The 19,550-nt window shown below is 37.1% G+C and overlaps 3 protein-coding genes across 6 annotated transcripts; 1 reads left to right on the top strand and 2 right to left on the bottom strand.

The window, feature by feature from the left end:
* Positions 1-1,502: 1,502 nt before the first annotated feature.
* LOC140784571 (heparanase-like protein 2) lies at positions 1,503-6,212 on the bottom strand. 2 transcript variants are annotated; one of them, XM_073132057.1, is made up of 11 exons: positions 5,952-6,153; positions 5,777-5,839; positions 5,354-5,601; positions 5,224-5,260; positions 4,756-4,939; positions 3,896-4,044; positions 3,574-3,807; positions 3,015-3,204; positions 2,779-2,904; positions 2,585-2,684; positions 1,503-2,043 (listed from the first exon to the last, which is right to left on the bottom strand). In XM_073132057.1, exons 3-11 carry the CDS (start codon positions 5,561-5,563, stop codon positions 1,651-1,653), a joined length of 1,623 nt encoding a protein of 540 aa, XP_072988158.1. In that variant the 5' UTR covers positions 5,564-5,601; positions 5,777-5,839; positions 5,952-6,153; the 3' UTR covers positions 1,503-1,650. The 2 variants fall into 2 exon arrangements, with proteins under 2 accessions (XP_072988158.1, XP_072988157.1); XM_073132056.1 differs by lacking the exon at positions 5,777-5,839 and having other exon boundaries at positions 5,952-6,212.
* A 2,297-nt stretch (positions 6,213-8,509) lies between these two features.
* Positions 8,510-12,700, bottom strand: LOC140785102 (uncharacterized). 2 transcript variants are annotated; one of them, XM_073132833.1, is made up of 2 exons: positions 12,383-12,700; positions 8,510-11,301 (listed from the first exon to the last, which is right to left on the bottom strand). In XM_073132833.1, exon 2 carries the CDS (start codon positions 11,251-11,253, stop codon positions 9,094-9,096), a length of 2,160 nt encoding a protein of 719 aa, XP_072988934.1. In that variant the 5' UTR covers positions 11,254-11,301; positions 12,383-12,700; the 3' UTR covers positions 8,510-9,093. The 2 variants fall into 2 exon arrangements, with proteins under 2 accessions (XP_072988934.1, XP_072988935.1); XM_073132834.1 differs by having other exon boundaries at positions 12,418-12,624.
* Positions 12,701-15,295: 2,595 nt separating this feature from the next.
* Positions 15,296-17,619, top strand: LOC140785158 (uncharacterized). Of its 2 annotated transcripts, XM_073132918.1 has the most exons (3): positions 15,312-15,418; positions 15,905-16,022; positions 16,484-17,619. In XM_073132918.1, the coding sequence occupies exon 3, from the start codon at positions 16,590-16,592 to the stop codon at positions 17,379-17,381; it is 792 nt and encodes a 263-aa protein (XP_072989019.1). In that variant the 5' UTR covers positions 15,312-15,418; positions 15,905-16,022; positions 16,484-16,589; the 3' UTR covers positions 17,382-17,619. The 2 variants fall into 2 exon arrangements, with proteins under 2 accessions (XP_072989018.1, XP_072989019.1); XM_073132917.1 differs by lacking the exon at positions 15,905-16,022 and having other exon boundaries at positions 15,296-15,418.
* The last annotated feature ends 1,931 nt before the right edge of the window (positions 17,620-19,550 follow it).

Raw genomic sequence — 19,550 nt, forward strand, 5'->3', positions numbered from 1 at the left:
AGAGAAAGGAGTTAGGAGTTAGGGAAGGCGTGGTGGTTGCACCGATGGACGATGACCTAGACGGTAGCCAAGATATACCTTTTTTCTAAATACCTTTTTTTCTTGAAGTTTAGATTGTTGAATATTTATTACTTATTGTTTTCTAAAAAATAATTAAAACTATATTTTCTTGCATTATGACATTGGATAACATTAGATAAAAATTATTTTGAATAATTTAATAGTGATTAGTTTGATTTAAGTATCGAAATGCTATTTTTTTTTAAAAAAGTTAAATTAATTATTTTAGTGGTAATTATAATATTTTGAAGAATGCAGCGGCTATTATGATATTATAAAAGTCTTTAGTGGCAATTATGTAAAAGCCCTTTGTTTTTAATTTAGTCACGTCGACTGCCAAATACTCTTCATGGGTCTCTTGCCATTACGTGTAAAGCTCACCACCCCCCAACAGCACTCCTCTTTCTCTTCCACCTTCCCCCCCTCATAGGTGATGAGAGAGATCTCTAATAAACGACTACTCTCTTTTTAAATGATCTCAAGTCAACCATGAACAGATCTTCCACCACCTCCACTATGTTGGCTCTCTTCATGGCGACCACCATCCTCCTTCCTTGCTCGATCTCAGGTGCTCGACTCTTGCAGACGTCGTCTTCGGAGCAAGTCAACGACCATCAGGTTCATCACCATCACCATCACCATCACAACCACCAACTCCATCACTTCAGAGTGAGTTCTTCGCCCTCCTGGTTCACGCGATACCCAGTGCTACCGTCGCCGCCGCCGCCGCCGCCGCCACCGCCGTATCAAGATGAGATCGACCCGAGATACGGCGTCGAGAAGCGATTAGTCCCGACCGGACCCAACCCACTTCACAATTGAACAGGGCCATGCTCCTGTTCTTGAATATATTAATCTGCACTACATCCTTTAATTGTTTCTATTTTGGCTTCCTTTTTTTTCCCACCTCTTGATGTGGTTACTTTGTTACTAGACATAGTGTACTAGTGCATTATAGCAGTTATAGTAAATGAAAAGGATCTATAGTTGAGGATTTGTGCTTCACTTTTAAGAATTTTGATGGGATAATTACAGATCTAGACCGTATGAGTTATTGTTTATTTTTGTAGATGCTCTTTCATTTATATTTTTCTAGACACATTGCCTTGCTTAGCAGTGTAAAACTTTCGAAATGTTGTTCGGCTAGTTGTCCAATTAATTTTATTAAAAAATATTATATGACTATAACTCGGTCAATTTTAGGCACACTAAAAACCATAGAAGTCTGTACGAAAAAAATAATAGTACAAGGGTATTTATCTAGTTATTTGATTTCTTTGTCCTTTTTGTTTTTTTTTTCAAATCTCGAGTTGTTGAACTTCATTTGAATCTTGAGAAGCTTATGGGTTCATTAAATTGGAGCATTTATGAGTATCTCGCTTACTCTTGTGAACAAAGAGGTGGCAATTAATGCGAGCAAATGAAACTCGGGACCAATTCACTTCAAGGAATACTGTGATCGTATTCATTTGAAAGAGAGAACAAATAAGATGTATTTGTTTACATTACCAAGCTCTTATAGACATCTATATTTGGCATTACAAATCATCTATCTCAGACAACAGAAAGGCCCAGCTGAAGTATTTACAGTTACAGACCACAAGCTGGAGCCTCAAAATTAGGGAAGACCACAAATGCGATGGACAATGGAGCAATATTAATAGGAGAGTCGACTGCGACAAGTTTTGGGTCCAAAGGAGGAATGTCTCCATCTTCAGTAAGCTCCAGAGGAGTCCCATTCAGTAACATGGTTCTGCTTAGATGGTTCCCATCTTTTCCCGTTAGATGATATTCTTCTCTTTTCTCTGATCCATCTGATGTGTTGCTGCCGATCCAAGAAACCGTCCGTTTAAGGCCATGCAGGAAAGAGCTATCCCTTTTTATGCCGCCATCCTCTGCAAGATCAGCATTAATGTCGTTGCGGACTGTCACGGTGAACCCAGTAGATCTGTTCAGGTTGATCAGGAGAAGCGAAACACCATCCTACATAGAAAAAGTTTAGAAGATGCATCAGATATAGCTTTTCTAGTGATTTACAGAGCCAAGAAGAGTTTATGTCTAGTGTCTACCACTGATTGCAGAAAAATTAGTCAGGATGGAAATGGTTACTTTTTCAATACTATTAACATTTATATTAGGATAAAATTTTGTAGTACCAATAATAAGTCGTTAGTCATACATCTATATTTGATTGTATTTTAGTCAGCTGATTGATAGTTTGGAATTTGGATAACAAAACCCAGATTCAGAGGCAGCAAGACAAGCATTGGATTTTAAGTTTCTTCTTTGTTATGAAACTATTAATTGTTGGATCTTCACGTACATATTCACTTCTTTCAGATATGTAAGATAATCTTCCAAAATCATCTCAATTGAAGTATGAAAGCAGGAATCAATATAAATGATCATAAACATTTGGAGAAACCTCTATTAAAATTTTTTTTTCGGGGAAACCTCTGTATTAAGTATAACATAACAAGCGATTTTGAAAGGAAATTTGCAATATTCTGAGAAATAATTATACCTTTTGCTTTCTGCAATGGGCATAAGCACGTAAATATGGGGAGCCGCTGAGATCAACGGAAAGAACTCCTTTCCCCATAAGCCGATGCCATAGCAATGCACTGGCAAGAATAAAAGGATTGGCAGATTTGAGGTTGAAGCATGAAATTGGAGCAATATAAATCTTATCAGTACACATGCTTTAAATAGTCTTGCCTGTAGTAATCGGGATTGGGTATGAAAGTTGTGGTGTCAAGAAGACCATAATTCCCACCAATCAGAGTCTGTCTACAGTAAGCCTTGGTATTATATTTAGACGCCAGCCCTAATTGATCTAGGTACCTATTAATATTAATGAGCTTGTAATCGCATCACATTTTATAAAGGGCACTGTTCCAGCACATCATATGCTGCAGTAAGCGGAACTGCAGACAAAGAGGATGAAGAATTACCAGAAGCTATTCAAGAAAGTGTTTGACACTTGACGACTACCACTGTTATATGCACCACCAGCTTCACCAACCCAAGCAGAAGCCCATGGCCCATGTCTTTGTATGGTAAGTTGGAGATCTCTGAATGTATCAGTTACCCGACTTAAATATTGTGGATCCAAGATCTTATTTTGAATATGAGGATCATCACCTGAATAGAACATCAAAACAATCATCATGCACCCTGTAGATTCACATCTCCAAAGATAAGAACATTCCTAATCAACCTTTTGTGTGACTAACATTTGAAAAATACATCCTACAAATGGTCTATAGGAAATCTGGTACTCAAAAGCATGCAATGGTATCTGCAACCTAGTATGTGGGGGCAGACCAGAGTATTGATCTTTGTTGAATTACAGTTTGTGATGATTGTATCATATTTATGTATCTAACAGGAAATCTGAATATGGCAAAGTTTATATCCAAGCACAGTGAACATGTAATATTCTTAACTAATAACAAGGAATGATGGCAATAAACTACAAATTTATGTATATTCACATATATAGACACTCACCTCCACCAAGATTGTATATATGATGTGTCATTACATTGAGAACACCAGGCCCAGAGGCCTGAAGAAGCTGAGCATACCATTGCTGATCAAAGAACCCTCCAGGAGCCACTACCAATGGTTTCTTGTCTGAATTTGTGTATAACTCATTGAGGATGCCTTTGAGGGTAATAAGATCCTTCCCGTACTGTTCAGCTCCAACACTTGCACCAATTCCATGCCCACTCAACTCATTTCCTGATACATGAAGAGGAATAGTTCTGAAAATCAGGAAATATGACATTTTTTATTGGAAAGAATGACTTGAGTCAAAAACAGGCATTACCAAATTCCCACGAATCAACATGATAGTTCTTTGAGATGGTGTATTCTATGAAGTCACGAGCGTTACTTGAATTCCAGGCACCTGACCAGACTCCCTTGCGTACATTTTGCCTCCCATAAAGTGCATTAAGACCAAAAGTAACAACTGCTCTGCAATCACAAAACTAGCCAAGAGTCAGAGCAGTTCCCATGTTGCAAAGAATCATTTTGAATGGTCGAGTTCTTTGTCATGTTAGCTTACACAACAGAGTAGAGATTATTAGTAGATACATAAGTTATATGTTCTGATAACAAGAAACCTGAACAGTGCCAGAGCTACTATCAAATATATTGATAGCATCAGATGTCAACTAGTAGAATAACAGTTTCCAGTACTTCAATAACTTTCAAGTACTTATACATGAGCGATAGAATCGTTAGATTACCAGGACTGTGAAGTCAATGATTCAATTTCACAAGCAATTGACTGGACCATGACTATATATTAATCTGATATAACTATAGCCTAAACTACAATCAAGTTGCAAAATTTTTGTTTTAGAAGATAAAGAAAAAATATAAACTGAAATAAATGTCTGCTAGTCCACATATAATCAATTTTCCTTATAGATACACTAGTGGCTTGCCCACTGAAGAACTCATTTCCTGATGCATCCATATTTTCTTCTTCAATTGAAAAAAAAAATATTAATAGAGATAATCTTTGCTAAGGAGCAATATCTTCTTGTTCATGGGACGTGTCTATATATATTTTATGGATGTTTCACTGGGAGCTGATACTTCAACTGATCAAGCATCCTTACAAGTGTGCAAAAAGAAACAGCCAAAAGGAATAAATAAGGATATTCCGAGTTAGCCTACCCTGTCTTCTGGAATAAATAGTTAAGCTCATCCCATCTTTCCATGGGTAGACATCCCTTGGAGAATCCAAACAACCCACCAGCCTTTTTTGAAAAGGGAATACATGGATCTCCTAAATTTGGCATGCCATACACAACTTGGTCTTGCAAAGAGCCTCCCACTCTTATCCGTAGGGGACTGAAGGCTGCAAATTATAATAAACCAAAAAAATTAGAGAGTAGTTTTCACATATAGAAGGCAGTAAAAATTTGATGTAGAAGATGGAGATGGTAACAATTCCTATAAATGAGCCAGATATCTGTTCTTACAAGTCAAACAATTGAGCTACTTTGGGGTGTTGGCATTTAATTCAGTTGGCCCAGAGCATCATCACCAAAATTATTGGAAGGACACATACTAAAACTTAAGGCTTTAAGTATCATGATGATAAAAAAAAATTAATCAGATGAATGGAAAGTAACCACTCACCTTGGATGGCGTTAGCTAGGAAAGGATGAGTTAAGTCCTGATGAATGAAGCAAAGAGAGAACACCAATTTTAGGAAATAGTTGGTCACATTCTTACAGAGTGCACAAATAGTAACATTCTGGGAACTCACCAAATTTAGAACAGAAGACTCTCTCCATGGGCACTGATTGTAGTTACACTTCTCAGGAGGCCACCAATCAATAGTGGCGCACACAAAATTATCATTGGTTTCAGCCATTGTGGCAGATCCTTTTATAATAATAGTTGCATCGGCGGAATCCTGAGACAAGATACCAGGAAACATACAAAGAAGAAGACACAACAAAAGCTGCAACCCCATGCCTGTAGTCCTTCTATTTGGAACTATTCCTCAAGAATCTATAGCAACATAAAAGATAAAACAATAACTTAGAAGAAGATTGAAACAACAAAAATGATGCAACTTTTGCAATTCTATGAATGAGTATTGCTTAGAATCTTTTTCTTCAAGAGTTGAGAAATGACAGGAGGAGAGAATATTTCAAGAGTGCGTCTTAAGTCAAGAAATCCCCACAATTAAAAGCATGGGTCTTCCATATCTTTGCTTTGAAGCCAAATCAAAGAGTGCGGAGACCGCCTAAAATTCCGTGAGAACCAAAATTAGATAGAAATCTTCACAGAATTAAAACCATCAACGTTTGCAAGGAAAGAATCGAAGTAGCAGAAGGAAAGCCCAGCTAAATCCAAACCTCCAATTGCCTGAAGAACTCAAAACTATTTGTTTCCCGAGATTGCAGCAGTGCATAGAGGAGCTCACGCAAGAAAAACCAGCGGTTTCACGCCAAAAGAAGCAATCTTTCCCCTCTACCTCTGCCTTTTTCCTCTCCCTCTCACTACCCACCAGGAGAGAATCGACCCGGGAGTAATGGGTCGGAGCAAATTTAGTCCACCGAGATCGAGATTTGGCAAATCCAGCTGCCCTTAAAGCTTTCTTTCCCTGGCCCACAACCGAGCAGTAGCTATCCCAATAATATAATGGCAGGCGTGGATTTTGCCATCCTCGTAGACACGGCTGACCGTAATTAGAGTAGAATACGAGAACCTTTTAATAACTTTCCTTTGTGGAAAGCTCTTTTATTTGCAATCATTCATTCCTATGCATTAAAATCAAGAACATTCAATAAATCATGAGCATGTACATCGTGGAGTGGCGTTATACCTGATTACATTATGGTATAATGGCGCAGGTTTGTTGGTTTAGAGTAGGAGTAGGTAAAGAATGACATCTGAGAAGCAACAGTAATGCAAGTTAGATTAACACGAGAAGGTGGTCAAACTTCACCTAATCATATATTCCCTGCCCACTTTCCACTCTCTTTCCTCTGCTTCGCAAGTTCTCTGACATCATCACATGGTACCTTTTTAGGTTCTCCTTCTCGGTTATTACTACATGCAAGAAACTTTTCTTTTGATTCAATTCCATACAGAGTTCCTATTCCATTCTACTTTGCTTCAACTTTGAGGTGGTCAAAACTTTGAATTGGTAGGAATAGAAGTCCTCAAAGGTCTCACAAATATGAAATATGACTATAATGGTCATGGTCAACACCAGTCAATACGGATGATATCAGAGAAAACTATTTAAAATACATCTATATTTTTATATAATTTGTTAGATTTATTCCTACTTATTTAATTAACAAATTGTATTTTAAAATATAATTTATATTCATGTAATGTACTTAAATTTTATGTATAAGCATATACACAAGTTATAAGATATTTAATAAATAATATTAAAGTGAAAAATTAATTTTAAAATTTTTGAAATAATTTTAGAATTGTTATTGAAGTGCTTAAATGGTTTCTGATGATTAAAAAAGTATAAAATTTATCTAAAATCATAAAAATAGGCACTCTGCATTCAACTGCTTTGTTTGCCGCTTGAACAGGGTATTTGAATGCAGTGGTTTATATTTGGTCATTCGAACGCGCCATGCATGTTATTATTGATGGCGTGTAATTATCACTATCTCCTATGAAGTTTCTTATATTTTTTTAATAAGTATTACAGTATATCTAAGTATTTACGTAAGTTTCAATTATTTTATAATATTTATGATATGTTGAACTGTCTTAGTATAACACATGCTAGTGAGGTATATCTTACTCAAGTTCGTGTCTTGTCTCTGGCACGACAATCTTGTTCACTAAACTGTCGTTATTGACCAACTCAAACCTCATCCTTGGGTTTGGCCTGGTCCTCTTTTCATAGTCATATTATAGGAAAAGTCTATAGTTTGATGACCTCTCAAGGCAAACAATTCCAAATTCAACACTGAATCCATTTGTTCTTATTGGGACGTCTGCATTCGTAGTCTTGCCTTCTAGATTTGAATATCATTAAAGAATACCTACTTGTAAAGATAAGAAAGTCTTCTTGTGGTGGGGCTGGAATGAATTAGACTTTGGATATCAGATTACATGTCATTTTTTATGCAACTGTTCCTCTATATATTTCCAACCTAATGCATCATAAACAAATTTGACCTTAATCCTAACCACAAGGGATTAGGTGATGATGAGTTGAAACACTGCAGAGACTAGTTCTATTGAAATGATATATGCATGATGTGAAGAAAAAAAGTAGTGATGATATGCAGTTATAAAGTATGAAAGTCTAGAGGATTGAGTGGATCAATTAATATATATATATATATTAGTTTCTCATAGGATATTGATGCATGACATGGGTAATATTATATTACGGTTTGATCAGCTGAGCTTATCCACAATAATGCACAAATTGACAGATCCCTGTACTTAAATCATTCTCAATCATACTTGTGATAATATTCCATTTTTTATTTAATCATAACAATATTTAGGGGGATTAGATCTATTTAGAGCATGAAAACGACATTAGAATATATATATATATACAATCTTCAGAGGATAGACAAGAATTGAAGTTATATGAAAAATGGCTGAAAATATTCATTCGGTGGAAAATTTTTAGCATGCTGACCTGAATAGCTTAGTTTTGCATTGAAGAAGGAAAAAAAGAAGACAACCATAGGTTGGAAATCCTCTATAATGATTTCATTCAGATAGGTATGTCGGTCACCAAAGGCTTGGAAACTCCATGTTACATGTATCTAAGCAAAGTATACACTACAGAAAAGGAGTAGATTAAGCCAACTATAGAGCGAGAGAGAGAGCGAGAGAGAGAGAGAGAGAGAGAGAGAGAGAGAGAGAGAGAGAGAGAGAGAGAGAGAGAGAGAGAGAGAGAGAGGTTACAAAAGAATTTCCACAAATACTTCAAATGTTATAGCTTCAGGAATTAACATTTACAGAACCAAAGCATTTCTCACCAAAAAAGAAAAAGAATTACAGTGCCAAAGCATGCAACCAACTTCATATATTTTGTGAATTTGCTCTCTCGCAATCGTTCAGGTCAACCAAGTTTCAAACAAACTGAAACTGACAGAACCCCAGAAAGTATCAAAGACATTTGAATAAAGTTCATCTCAAGTTAGCAATATCTCCTGGAGCTTTTTATTTATCCCATACATGACTTGTATGAGAAGAATAATGTCCACATAGGAAAATAGTAATAAACACTGCTGCTCTCGGCAAAAGATCCAAAGCCTGACAAGAAATGGCACACGAAACTCTGCAGAACCTCAAGTTAGCTTATTCCAGTATATCATACGTATAAGAAGAATATTGTCCAAGTAGGAAAACTAGTAATGAACACCACTGCTGTCAGCAATAGATCCAAAGCCTGACGGCAAACAATATCCACAACTCTGTAACACTTTCGACCAGAAGATATAGTCCCAAATTCCACCACATCTAAAGAAATGTATAATCACCACCACAAAATAGTCATGGACCTGCAACTGTTGGAACTGCTTTGCTTTCTTGAAGTGAGATTACAGTTTCAAAAGCACCCACTAATGCCTTCACCTTGCTTTTCCTCGTCTCAACAAGCTTGCTTGCAGTTTCCTCAATCACATGATTGAATAAACCTTGGATGTCTTTCTTGTCCTGCACATCTTGATGTCTCAGATGAACAATGGGACCTTCCAAAGTGGGAGTACTCATGTCCACAGAGTTTCTCCTCCTCCTAAAGCTTCGTACCCGTACTTCTCCTTTAGCGTTCCAGCTCTCACTTGCCACCTTGGCTGGCCTGAATATGAGTCTTATTGGCCCGCTGTTCTCAGACGGAATGTTTACAACCTTACCTCTGCGAAAATTCAGTTTGTGAGGTGAAGGCAATCTATATTCCGGGAGCATACTTGCAGCTCGTCTCGATCTCCCCTTGCTTTCGCCTTTTAAAACATCAGTTGGATTTCTCTTGTCTAGTCGCTCTTTATCTGAGACTAACAGGGAGTCATGCTCTTCTTTCCCACGTACCGACATAGATCGTAAAGATGTTGATGTTGAGGCAGATGATGATTTGACTTTGTAAGATTTCTTCTTTACAGTCCTAATAAGATCTACCTTCTCTGGCTTTGGCTCAATTACATGTAAAATTTTCTCCTTGGCTCTATCTGCACCACAATCTGTTCTTCCAACTAATCTTTCACTCTTCACTGGCGAGGCAGAACTCCCTTCATTGTATTTTCTCAGTTTCATGCTTGAAACTGACTTTATAAGAGGTTTTACTGACAAAGAAGTTTTCAGCAGTTTCGCTACTTTTTCTTTCCCAATGTAGGGCTGAACTGCATCCTTGGTAGTCTTCTTTTCCTGGATATTTCGGCCTGCTCTGCTTACTGAAGAAGAGGACGCATCCTTGGTAGTGTCTAGCTTTGACGAATCTGCAGACTTGGATAATTCAGTTGTATTAGATGCAATGTTGTCTTTACCAGATGGACTCTTTTTCTCATTAACTCTCTGTTTGTCAGATGTGGTGGTTCTTGTGGCAGGTGACATAGCCTTTTTCTGTCTGTTGGGGTCTCCTATCACATTTTTCTTCTGCCTGATCATTTTAGATTTGCCAACAGCCTCTACTTTCTCATCTACAATCTTAGGCTCTGTTACTTCTCTCTTCTCCCCCTTCCTAGCCTTCAAACTAGTTACCTGAATCTGTTCCTTGGAAGATGCAGCAGTACGGCCGACAACTAATGGTGTTTTCATCTTTGTGTTTATAATTTGCATTGATGATCTAACTGATGGAACCTTCTGCTTGGTATTCAGATATTTCTCAGATGATCCTGCTGTGGCTTGTGTAGCAGTCTCAGCAGATGCCATTGGTGCTAAGCTTACACAATCCTCCTGTGATCCTTCTGCTGGATTTTCGGCAGGTAATATCATAAGCTTTATGCTTACAGGTTCGACAGATGATCCCTCTGCCAGATTGACAGGGTCGTCGTCTTGGGCATCGGCCAAACCATTCCGCATGGATGATGGTCCATCAAGTAGTCCCTCTGTATTGCCTGGCTTATCCTCATCTGATGAACCACCTTCCTGGATGGGTGATGGTATCACTAGTTTGACTCTTATAGATGGCCCTTCATCTAAACTAGGCCCAGCACTGCCTGGATCAGATGCCAGAGGATTAACCTTCAAGGCAGAAGATCCTTCAAATGATCCTCCTTCTAGGTCTGTAGGAAGATCACAAAGCTGGAATACTTTTTCAGGTGGCATCTTCTGCTTGGAGACTTCAGAGTTGGAATCATCTTTTGGTTTAGACATCCTCAGCTTAAGGTCTGGTCTCTTTATTATCCCTTTTTTATGTATGATAATACCTGACTGCTCATGTTCTTCCTCTGGAATCTTGCCTTTGCCTCCAAAAGAGGTGCGACGGAGAAGAAATTTTTTCTTAGCTTCGAAACCATGCTTGATCCCATATTTACAGAGGTCATGACAGGAACCAACAGAAGCTCTGAGATAACGAGGAACATGTTTTCCCTGACCCTTTGAAGGAGACGGCAAAATAACGGTGATGGTTTCACCTGTTGAATCTTTCCTTTCTGTTCCCATAGACTCAGTTCTAACATGAGATTGTGAAGTAGTGTCTCTTTCTGTTAACTCTTCACCCATTGTAACAGGAAGGAATGAATGAATGAATGAATGAAATTATCTCCAATACTGCAAGAAAGATTCACAGGCAGATAGATAAGCACAAGGCAAGACATGTCCAACTGCGAATCGAAAGACATGCGAGAGAGGAAACAAAGGGAACATAGTAAGCTTTTCTAATGGTGATTTATGCCAATCTCCACTACAATTATAGTTTCAGCAAAGCAAAACTGCTGCAGCTATAAACTTATTTGATAGACGACTACTAAAATTTCTCAACAAGTAGAAATACCAGTCAACAAAGTAATGAGGTGAACTAGTATAAATATTTATGTAATAAAGAATATTTTCTTCAATCAGTAAACTATTGATATCTAGTTACTCGTCAAATTTCTAGATAGCTACAAAAATTCCAGATAAAATAGATGGCAAGAAGGGAGAAGCAATAATTCACCCTGGTTTGGCATCCAGCTTCCTCTACTTAAATGCTACATGAAAGAATAAATAACACATACTGTTGTTGCATAGAAATCCCATGCAAAGTGATGCCCTTGATAGAAAGAGTGGGCAAACATAATTACACAACCAATTTTAATAGGCAGAAATAGAAAAAAAAATTACATATCTGACTTTTTTAATTCAAAGATCAGAAAGCACAAGTAGATAAAAGTGTAACTTCTATCCTTTTACAGATTATCCACATATCAAAGGAAAAGCGATTTAATTATAAAGAACTCTTGAAGACACCCAAATGCGAAATTTTCCTTTTATGAATAGATAGTATAACTAAACTTAATATTTCCATCTGTTAAACATTGAAAAATAAAAAACCAACACATTCTGCAATCAAAATTTATTGCAAATACAAAGAAGATGAGGAAAATATCATCTAAATTATATGAAGAAGAAGAAGGTAACTCTATTCAATATCAATTAAACAGGAAGAAATTAAAGAATTCTTACTTCCAATCAACCAAAACATTCAAGAACAAGCAACCATCAAGCAAAACGCAACAAAGGAAACCGACCTCAAAGATCACAAAAGTATATATATATCATATATATGTATGTGATCGAACTAATGTAGACAAAAAATAAACGATCTCGAGATTCACCGCAAGAAACAGGGGAGATATGTCGGTCTGCTTACCAAGAAAACCAGCGACACCCCGATCAAAATCGTACCTTTCGACGAACTCCCCTCACCAGAAGCCGAGAGAAAGAAACCCAGTTTAGGTCTCTCCCAAAGGGAGCAGACCCGTATCTCCTTTTGGAGATCTTGCAAGCAAAACAAAAATTTCCTCCCTCCCCTTGTGTTACGTGCTTCGTTGGCGGGGGAGACGAGCGAAAGCGAGAGCAAACGAAGGTGGAGACAGAGAGAGAGAGAGAGAGAGAGAGAGAGAGAGAGAGAGGAGAGAAGGGAAGGGGAAGAATAAGGGCGGCCCCACAACGCAACTCCCAAAAGCTCGCTATTCTTGGGAAATGCGAGTAACCATCGATCCCAATTTCTCGTACTTACTCTATACGCGTTCCGTTACACGAAGCAACCTCTTTATGACGAGACCTTTATCACTTTTTTTGCGAATAACCACAGACAGAATTGATTATTTATAAAACTCAACGAGTAAATAATAATAAAAGAAAAATGAAGGGTGTAAAATAAAAATAAATGACGAGAATTTGACTGAGCCTTGAGAGAATACTCGGAGTTTGGAACGGGGGCGAGAATGGCGTGCGCGGAAGTCAAGGGAATGATCCAATCCCGCCGATGGTCCACCATTCACCATGCTCCGCGACGCACGATCTGACAGGTGTCCCAAACCGGACACGTTTACTCTAGAATTTTGGTCGTAATGATGCGTCATGAGCTGGCAAGCCAGCTTAGCAGCAACCATTGCAGCTGTTGTTGGGATTTGCGAGTCAGAGATGGTCAGAATCTTTTTGTTTACTTTTTTTTCAATTGCTTTTGAATTAATTTTATAAAATAACACCTAATTTTTTTAATAAAATTATAATTTACGCTCTATATTTTATTATTTATAAATCAAATTTTGTGATTTAACAAATATGTGCAGAAAATACCTCGCCGTAAATCTTCGAATTAAGTTAACTATACTAATAAAATTATAAAAATATCCTCAATCATACTAAGAGTATTTTAGTCATTTAAAAATAAAATATCTCTAGTTAATGAAATATTCTCACTGTGTTACTTTAAATCTACCTAAATTAGAATTCGGTAATTTCAATCACTCATTTAAAATATATAATTATCTATGTAATTTTTTCTCAAATATAATTAAGAGCTGGGGTTATTCTACTAATACCAAAATAAAAATTATTTATAACCTCTAGAAAATATAGGTTAACTCTTAGCCCAGAGAAACAAAAAAAAAAGTAAAAAAGAATTAAATCCAAGTTAGAAAACATAACTCTCAGGACTAAAAAGATACTAAGTTACCTTGGATTCCAACAATAATCTACTGGACAAAATTATAGAACTCTTTTGTCATCAGTTAAGTTCTTCTACCTAATAATTGATGATGTTTTCATTACAGTAATCGAGATTTGGGTCCAAAAATACTCATACAATATAACTCATTTTAATCTTCTAAGCACTATCTTATTAACATTAGTGATATTACTTTCTTAAACTTATTAAACTCGAGAATTAGAGTGGAAGTTCTTTATGGCTATCTCCATGATTCGACTCATATGGTTCATGCATCAGCAAACCATTGAATCACTTTGTTTATGCATTGCAAGGAATAATATTTAGAGACAAAGGTAATTAAGTCAATACAATGATAGACCTCAATATTAATTAATTAATTAATTCTGGTAGCCGAAAGTACAATGCCAGGAGAATCCAAAGAATAGTTTAGAGCAATAAACATACTACTTTAATATATGAAGATTATCTTTATGTCATATAATTTTTAAATAAACATAAAAAGATCTATGTGTGTATGTGTGTGTGTGTGAGCTTGTGCCCATGCAAAAATAATCTTATTATATTTAGGAAAAATTAGGTAATCTATCAATCAAAAACTCGTGACCATAAGTTTTTGTGTAAAGTTTCTTCCTAATTTTCAACCACTATTCTTTCCTTCAAAGTATAGACCCAAAAAATATTTTCATATGAAAGCATGGTCTATGTGAATGTCTTCATACATCGCAAATGGATAGATAAAAGATAAGTGAAGTCTGCGTCTCTTCTTGCCATGTATGAATAAATACTAGGACAGTTATTGTATGAGGTCTATCCAATGCTAGATGCAGAGGCGCATACCTTGTGTCAGAATTGAGAAATTCTATGGCTCGAATTTTTAGTATTCTTTTATTTATCACTTGATTAAGTAGCGCTAAAGATGCTTTGATACTATTTTAAATAACTAATTAATTTAAAAACTTAAGATGTTAGATTAAGAACTAATAATATATATCGTACATTTAACACGGCTTTCGATAAAATGATCCATGGGACCGACTCTCTAATCATAGAATAATGAGAAGGGGATTAGCACACCAAAAAAACTTTTAATGGCTAAATCAAAGCATCTAAATAGTCTATTGTTTAATTTATAAGCCAGTATCTATTTATAAGACATGTAACATCTTAGAAAGCAACCTCTCAACTTTAATATTATCAAACAATCCATATAATATGTCCATTTTGTAGATAATTATGAGATCCATTCTAGAATACAACTCAAAGTTGAGGTTGTTCGTGGATAATTCTAATGAAGGCGATCATATTAGTAAAACCCAATGCAACAAATATTTTATGATACTCTCGTCTAGTCTGATATATATTATTCATTGTAGGTGTAAACTAGTAGTTGGGCTTTTTAATGGGCTTTATAGAAAGAGGATCCGAATCCAATAAAGGGCCAATGCCCAGTGGGCTGTTATCCAAAGCTGAACTCATAAATATGTAGAATTAACTCGACGATGATTACGTGGCTCCAGTTATTAAGGTCAGTTAAACAAAGGATTTGGGGGCATATAGGTAATTTAATATTGCTGGGCAATAAATATCGCATTAAGATCCGGGCTACTCGGTTCGTTCTCGCGGACCCGAGCAATTGAAGGAGAGAGAGGGAGAGAAGAGGAGAGAGGGAGAGGAGGGGTTGCGTCCTTCTCGTCGTGTTCTTTCCGTCCTTCTCGGTTTCCGGATTCCAAGGTAGTCTCTCAAGCGATCCTAACGTGTGGGGAAATTTTGGAATTTTTCCAAGTATTCGGGTGAAATTGCATAATTTTTTCGATTGGGATCTTCATATATTGCTCTTTGGTGTGAAGATCGTAGCTTGTCGTTCTTTCTCTAGTGTTTGATAGTTTTTTTGGTGCTAAAGTATGTGTATTTGATGTCGATCTGTCACTGCTGTGATGTAGCACAGGTACGAAACGTAAATGTTATATCTTTTCTTTTTCCCTCTTTGCTTAGTTACTGTGATAATGATGATTAAAATATCATCTTTTTAGAGTTTTAAGTGTCGGAAATTTCGTTGGAATAACAACGGGAAGATCTTGTTCGTTATAGTAGATTTATAGTTGGGGTTTATTCCAGCAGTGGATGACCTCTTTGCGATTTTATGATGACAACATGATTTGGTTGTCGAATTTTCTATGATCTACGATGTCAGAAATTGTATTGGTATTTGGTTATCAGGATATATTAGGGGTAATTGTCGATATCCGCAATGCAAGGGGCACAGAGGTTGCTAAAATTGGAGCTAGCTATACTAATACAAGCTCAAAATGGATCTGGTGTAATGGGCAGATACCTGGTTAGTTTAGTCTTCTGCATAAAATTTGATATTTAAAAGATGAAACAATGTTTGAAAATCTTGTGGCCTGATCACTTTATCTGCGAGAACGAGATGAAATCAAAGAAGCTAGTTATTTTACTGCATCTAGTAGTTAACTTTTATATGCCGATCATGAATTATGATGATTGACATCTAAAATAATATTCATTTTCCTCTTCTCTTTGATGATGCGTTTTAGTAGTGAATTTAATAGCTCCCTAAATCTAAGCTCATTTTTTGATGTAGTCTTCTGTTAGAGGACCTACGCATTCAGTACTGTAGGAACCTTGAATGTAGTTCACACTCTATCTTCGGATTTTGTGGAGTTAGTAATTAGGAATAGTTCCTGCGGTCATTTATTGCTATGATGTATACTTGTACTGAAAACACATGAGATCATTTCACATTGCTAAATGGGTCCTTGATCCTTCTAATTTCAGGTCTGCTTCTAAAGAAAACGTTTGGCACGGCTACGTATTGTTTTGCTATTTGTTTCATGAAAAACTTCAAGAGATGTTCTAGTATGCTGGCCTATCCAAAATAACAATGTGGCGATTTGCTTCAGACGCCATAGCTGAAAATATACGACCAAGATGCACCTCCTTAAGACCAAATCAGACTACTCCTGATTGCTCTGATGATGATATTTCTCCATGTTTTAGCAGGGAAGAAGGTCTTGAGTGCCCTATATGCTTGGAATCTTTTAACCTTGTTGAAAATGTGCCATATGTCTTATGGTGCGGACACACCCTTTGCAAAAACTGTGTGTTAGGACTTCAATGGGCTGTCATGAAGTTTCCAAATCTACCTGTTCAACTACCCCTTTTTATTTCATGTCCTTGGTGCCATTTTCTTTCTCTGCGGCTGATCTATAAGGGCAATATAAAGTTTCCCTGCAAGAACTATTTTTTACTGTGGATAGTTGAGAATATGAACGTCGGCAGGACAAAAATGCGGCGTTCATTCAGTGCAGATCAGCAGCCAACAAATAGCTTGGTTGTTGGATCATCTGCTCTCCACCATGATAGAATTAATCAAGTCACGCATCGGGATCATTCACGCATCGATTCAAATGATGAAAGTCTCGTAGCAGATTCCTTGAGTATGGAGAGGATTCAATCTTCTCTTCGGAAGTCACTGGTTTTCTTTGTTAATCTGACTGACAAATTCCCTCTAGTTATCATATTCCTCCTCATTGTCCTGTATGCAATACCAGCAAGTGCTGTGATTGTAGCCCTGTACATAATCGTCACATTCCTCTTTGCACTGCCTGCCTTTGCAATATTGTACTTTGCATACCCTAGTTTGGACTGGCTCGTTAGAGAAATCTTCACATAAAATATTCTAGTGCTTGCTGACTGCTATATAGTTCAGCTGTAGTAATGACTGTTTTACCTGATGCAGCTTGGTGTTATTCAATGTACTTGCTAATGGATTAGTATGTTTAGAAGAAGCATCAAGCTTTTGGTGGATATATGTTCTCCTTTTGTTTTCCATTTAGATGTATCTCATCCTTTAATTTGTATAACATTATTGTCGAAGAGTATCAAGCTTGTTGAGTTTCTTTTCTTTACTATCTGAAATTTTTTTGAAGAACTGCTTACAGTTTAAGTCTAAATTTATGGCTAGGTTGCAGTGCTTTAATAGGCGTGTTTATTTTATCAGTGTAATTACTGACACTAACCTTAAAATTTTGAGTCTAGATTAAAAATCTGGTTTAGTAAATAGAGAAATATTGCGACCATCAATGGCTTAAAACATAATATGTTGAATATTTCAGAGGGCTTCCTTTTCTTTTCTAACTATCAATCGCATCCCATAAGAAATGTCCTGCCTATCTCTTCTTCCTCCCTGCCTCCTCCAATAAAAATTGAAGCTTATTTCCTATCTGGGTTTTGATTTTTGTCTCCAATACTGAGTGAAATGCGTCTCCTTTTCTCTGCAATGTCTACAAATTACTTGCTTTTCCCCCTGTTTTCGTGCCATCAACTCTTTGACTCAACTATATCCCAAATCTCTGTAATGAAATGATGGACAATTTAATTAGAAGAGTCCTCGAGGAAGGAGAGTGCTTCAGGTGGAAGCTGTGTGAAGTGCTGGGCTCGAGGTAAGTCTCTAATGAGTTGGCGATGTGATTCATCACAGACTAAAGAAATAGTTGCTTTCCTCCATTCCTGCAAGTAAAGGAAATCCACAATGATCTCCATATCTATCACACCGCTGCCGTAAAGAAATATGAAAGTTTGTCAGATAACTAATATGATTATCTATAATTTATGCAGTAGGAAAGCCAACTACAAATTTATAATAATTAGGTGTTATGGCTGCTGTTTTTTTGCTAGCTAAATGTTGGACAGATTGTTAAGATATGCATCTCCTCGTAGGGAAATTAATGTGTTTTATTTTATTTATTTGATGAAAGCCCATTGATAATTTTATTACATAAGAACAGTTGGAGGTATTTTGAAAAGAGATAAGAAAAATAAAGCATGAAAAACCAAATGGCCTAAGCCACCAAAAAGCCATTGTTGGTTTCGTCCCTGCCAACCCTAGCTTGAGCTCGGGGAGGATGCTGGTGGCATAAGGCGGAGGGAAGAGGGTTGGATAACAAAAGAGGGAGGAATGAGAAAGTGTTGGGAGGTTAGCGGAGGGGGGAGTTGAGAGAAGAGTGGAGAAGGATAAGGTGTTGGGAGAGAGAGAGTGGGGAGGGGCACGCACATCTTGAGGAAGAGTTGGTGGCGGGATGAAAATGAATAGAAGCAAAGAGTAAGAGAGGGGATGGTGTGGCGTGGTAGAGGATGGCAATTGAAGACGAGGGAGAGGATAGATGAGTGTGGCGATGAGTATGAAGGAGACATTAATAATAGCGAATGAAAAAGAAAAAGAAAACATACGGAGGTTTTGAAGATAAAAGGGAGAAGAGTCGCTCAAGCTATATAGAAAAAAAAAAAAAAGTGAAGAAAGCTCGCCAATTGCAGCGAGAAAAAAACCCTCTTTTTAAGAGAGCAGGAAAAAGCAAGCACCAAATTCAAAAGCAAAGTTAGAGCCGACCCTCCTGAGAAAGGGCAAATTCTTGAAAGTCTTCATTGAGGACTTTGGTTGTTACCTCAAAGTCAGCAATATCATGAGTATTTTTCCTGCTGCTTCTCATGATTGATAGGATTTCATCAATTCCCTTGGACTGAGTTTTAGCTCTAACAACAGAGGTGGAATGCCAGAGCGACGGAACGGAACGCGGACCTTGGCTGAGCCTGAGGCCTGAGCATAATGTTCATTGGCCACAACAACTGCATCAAAGATACCTTCTGCCAGCTTTTCCCCAGGTTTCCTCTTTGGATCTAACAACCCACTTTAATGTTATTGTTGTCATCTTCTACTTTTCCTACCGTAACTACATACTCTAACTCTTGTGGAAGTTTATCCAAAATATTCCATTCTTAATAAACTTCTGGATAGATGCTTGTCTTGGCACCATAGCATTTATTTATTTTGGGGCATGAATAAATT

The sequence above is a fragment of the Typha latifolia genome, chromosome 3, assembly GCF_019914945.1.
Source record: "Typha latifolia isolate L0001 chromosome 3, TyphaL0001v2, whole genome shotgun sequence".
Lineage (NCBI taxonomy): Eukaryota > Viridiplantae > Streptophyta > Magnoliopsida > Poales > Typhaceae > Typha > Typha latifolia.

What these genes read in the sequence shown, in the direction of transcription:
- LOC140785102 (XM_073132833.1), bottom strand. Translation starts at nt 11,253, where the DNA reads ATGGGTGAAGAGTTAACAGAAAGAGACACTACTTCACAATCTCATGTT.
- LOC140785158 (XM_073132917.1), top strand. Translation starts at nt 16,590, where the DNA reads ATGTGGCGATTTGCTTCAGACGCCATAGCTGAAAATATACGACCAAGA.
- LOC140784571 (XM_073132056.1), bottom strand. Translation starts at nt 5,563, where the DNA reads ATGGGGTTGCAGCTTTTGTTGTGTCTTCTTCTTTGTATGTTTCCTGGT. An exon ending in AGTCTTCTGTTCTAAATTTG is followed by an intron (nt 5,261 to 5,353) that starts GTGAGTTCCCAG and finishes TTCATTCATCAG; the next exon opens with GACTTAACTCATCCTTTCCT. An exon ending in CCTAGCTAACGCCATCCAAG is followed by an intron (nt 4,940 to 5,223) that starts GTGAGTGGTTAC and finishes TATAATTTGCAG; the next exon opens with CCTTCAGTCCCCTACGGATA.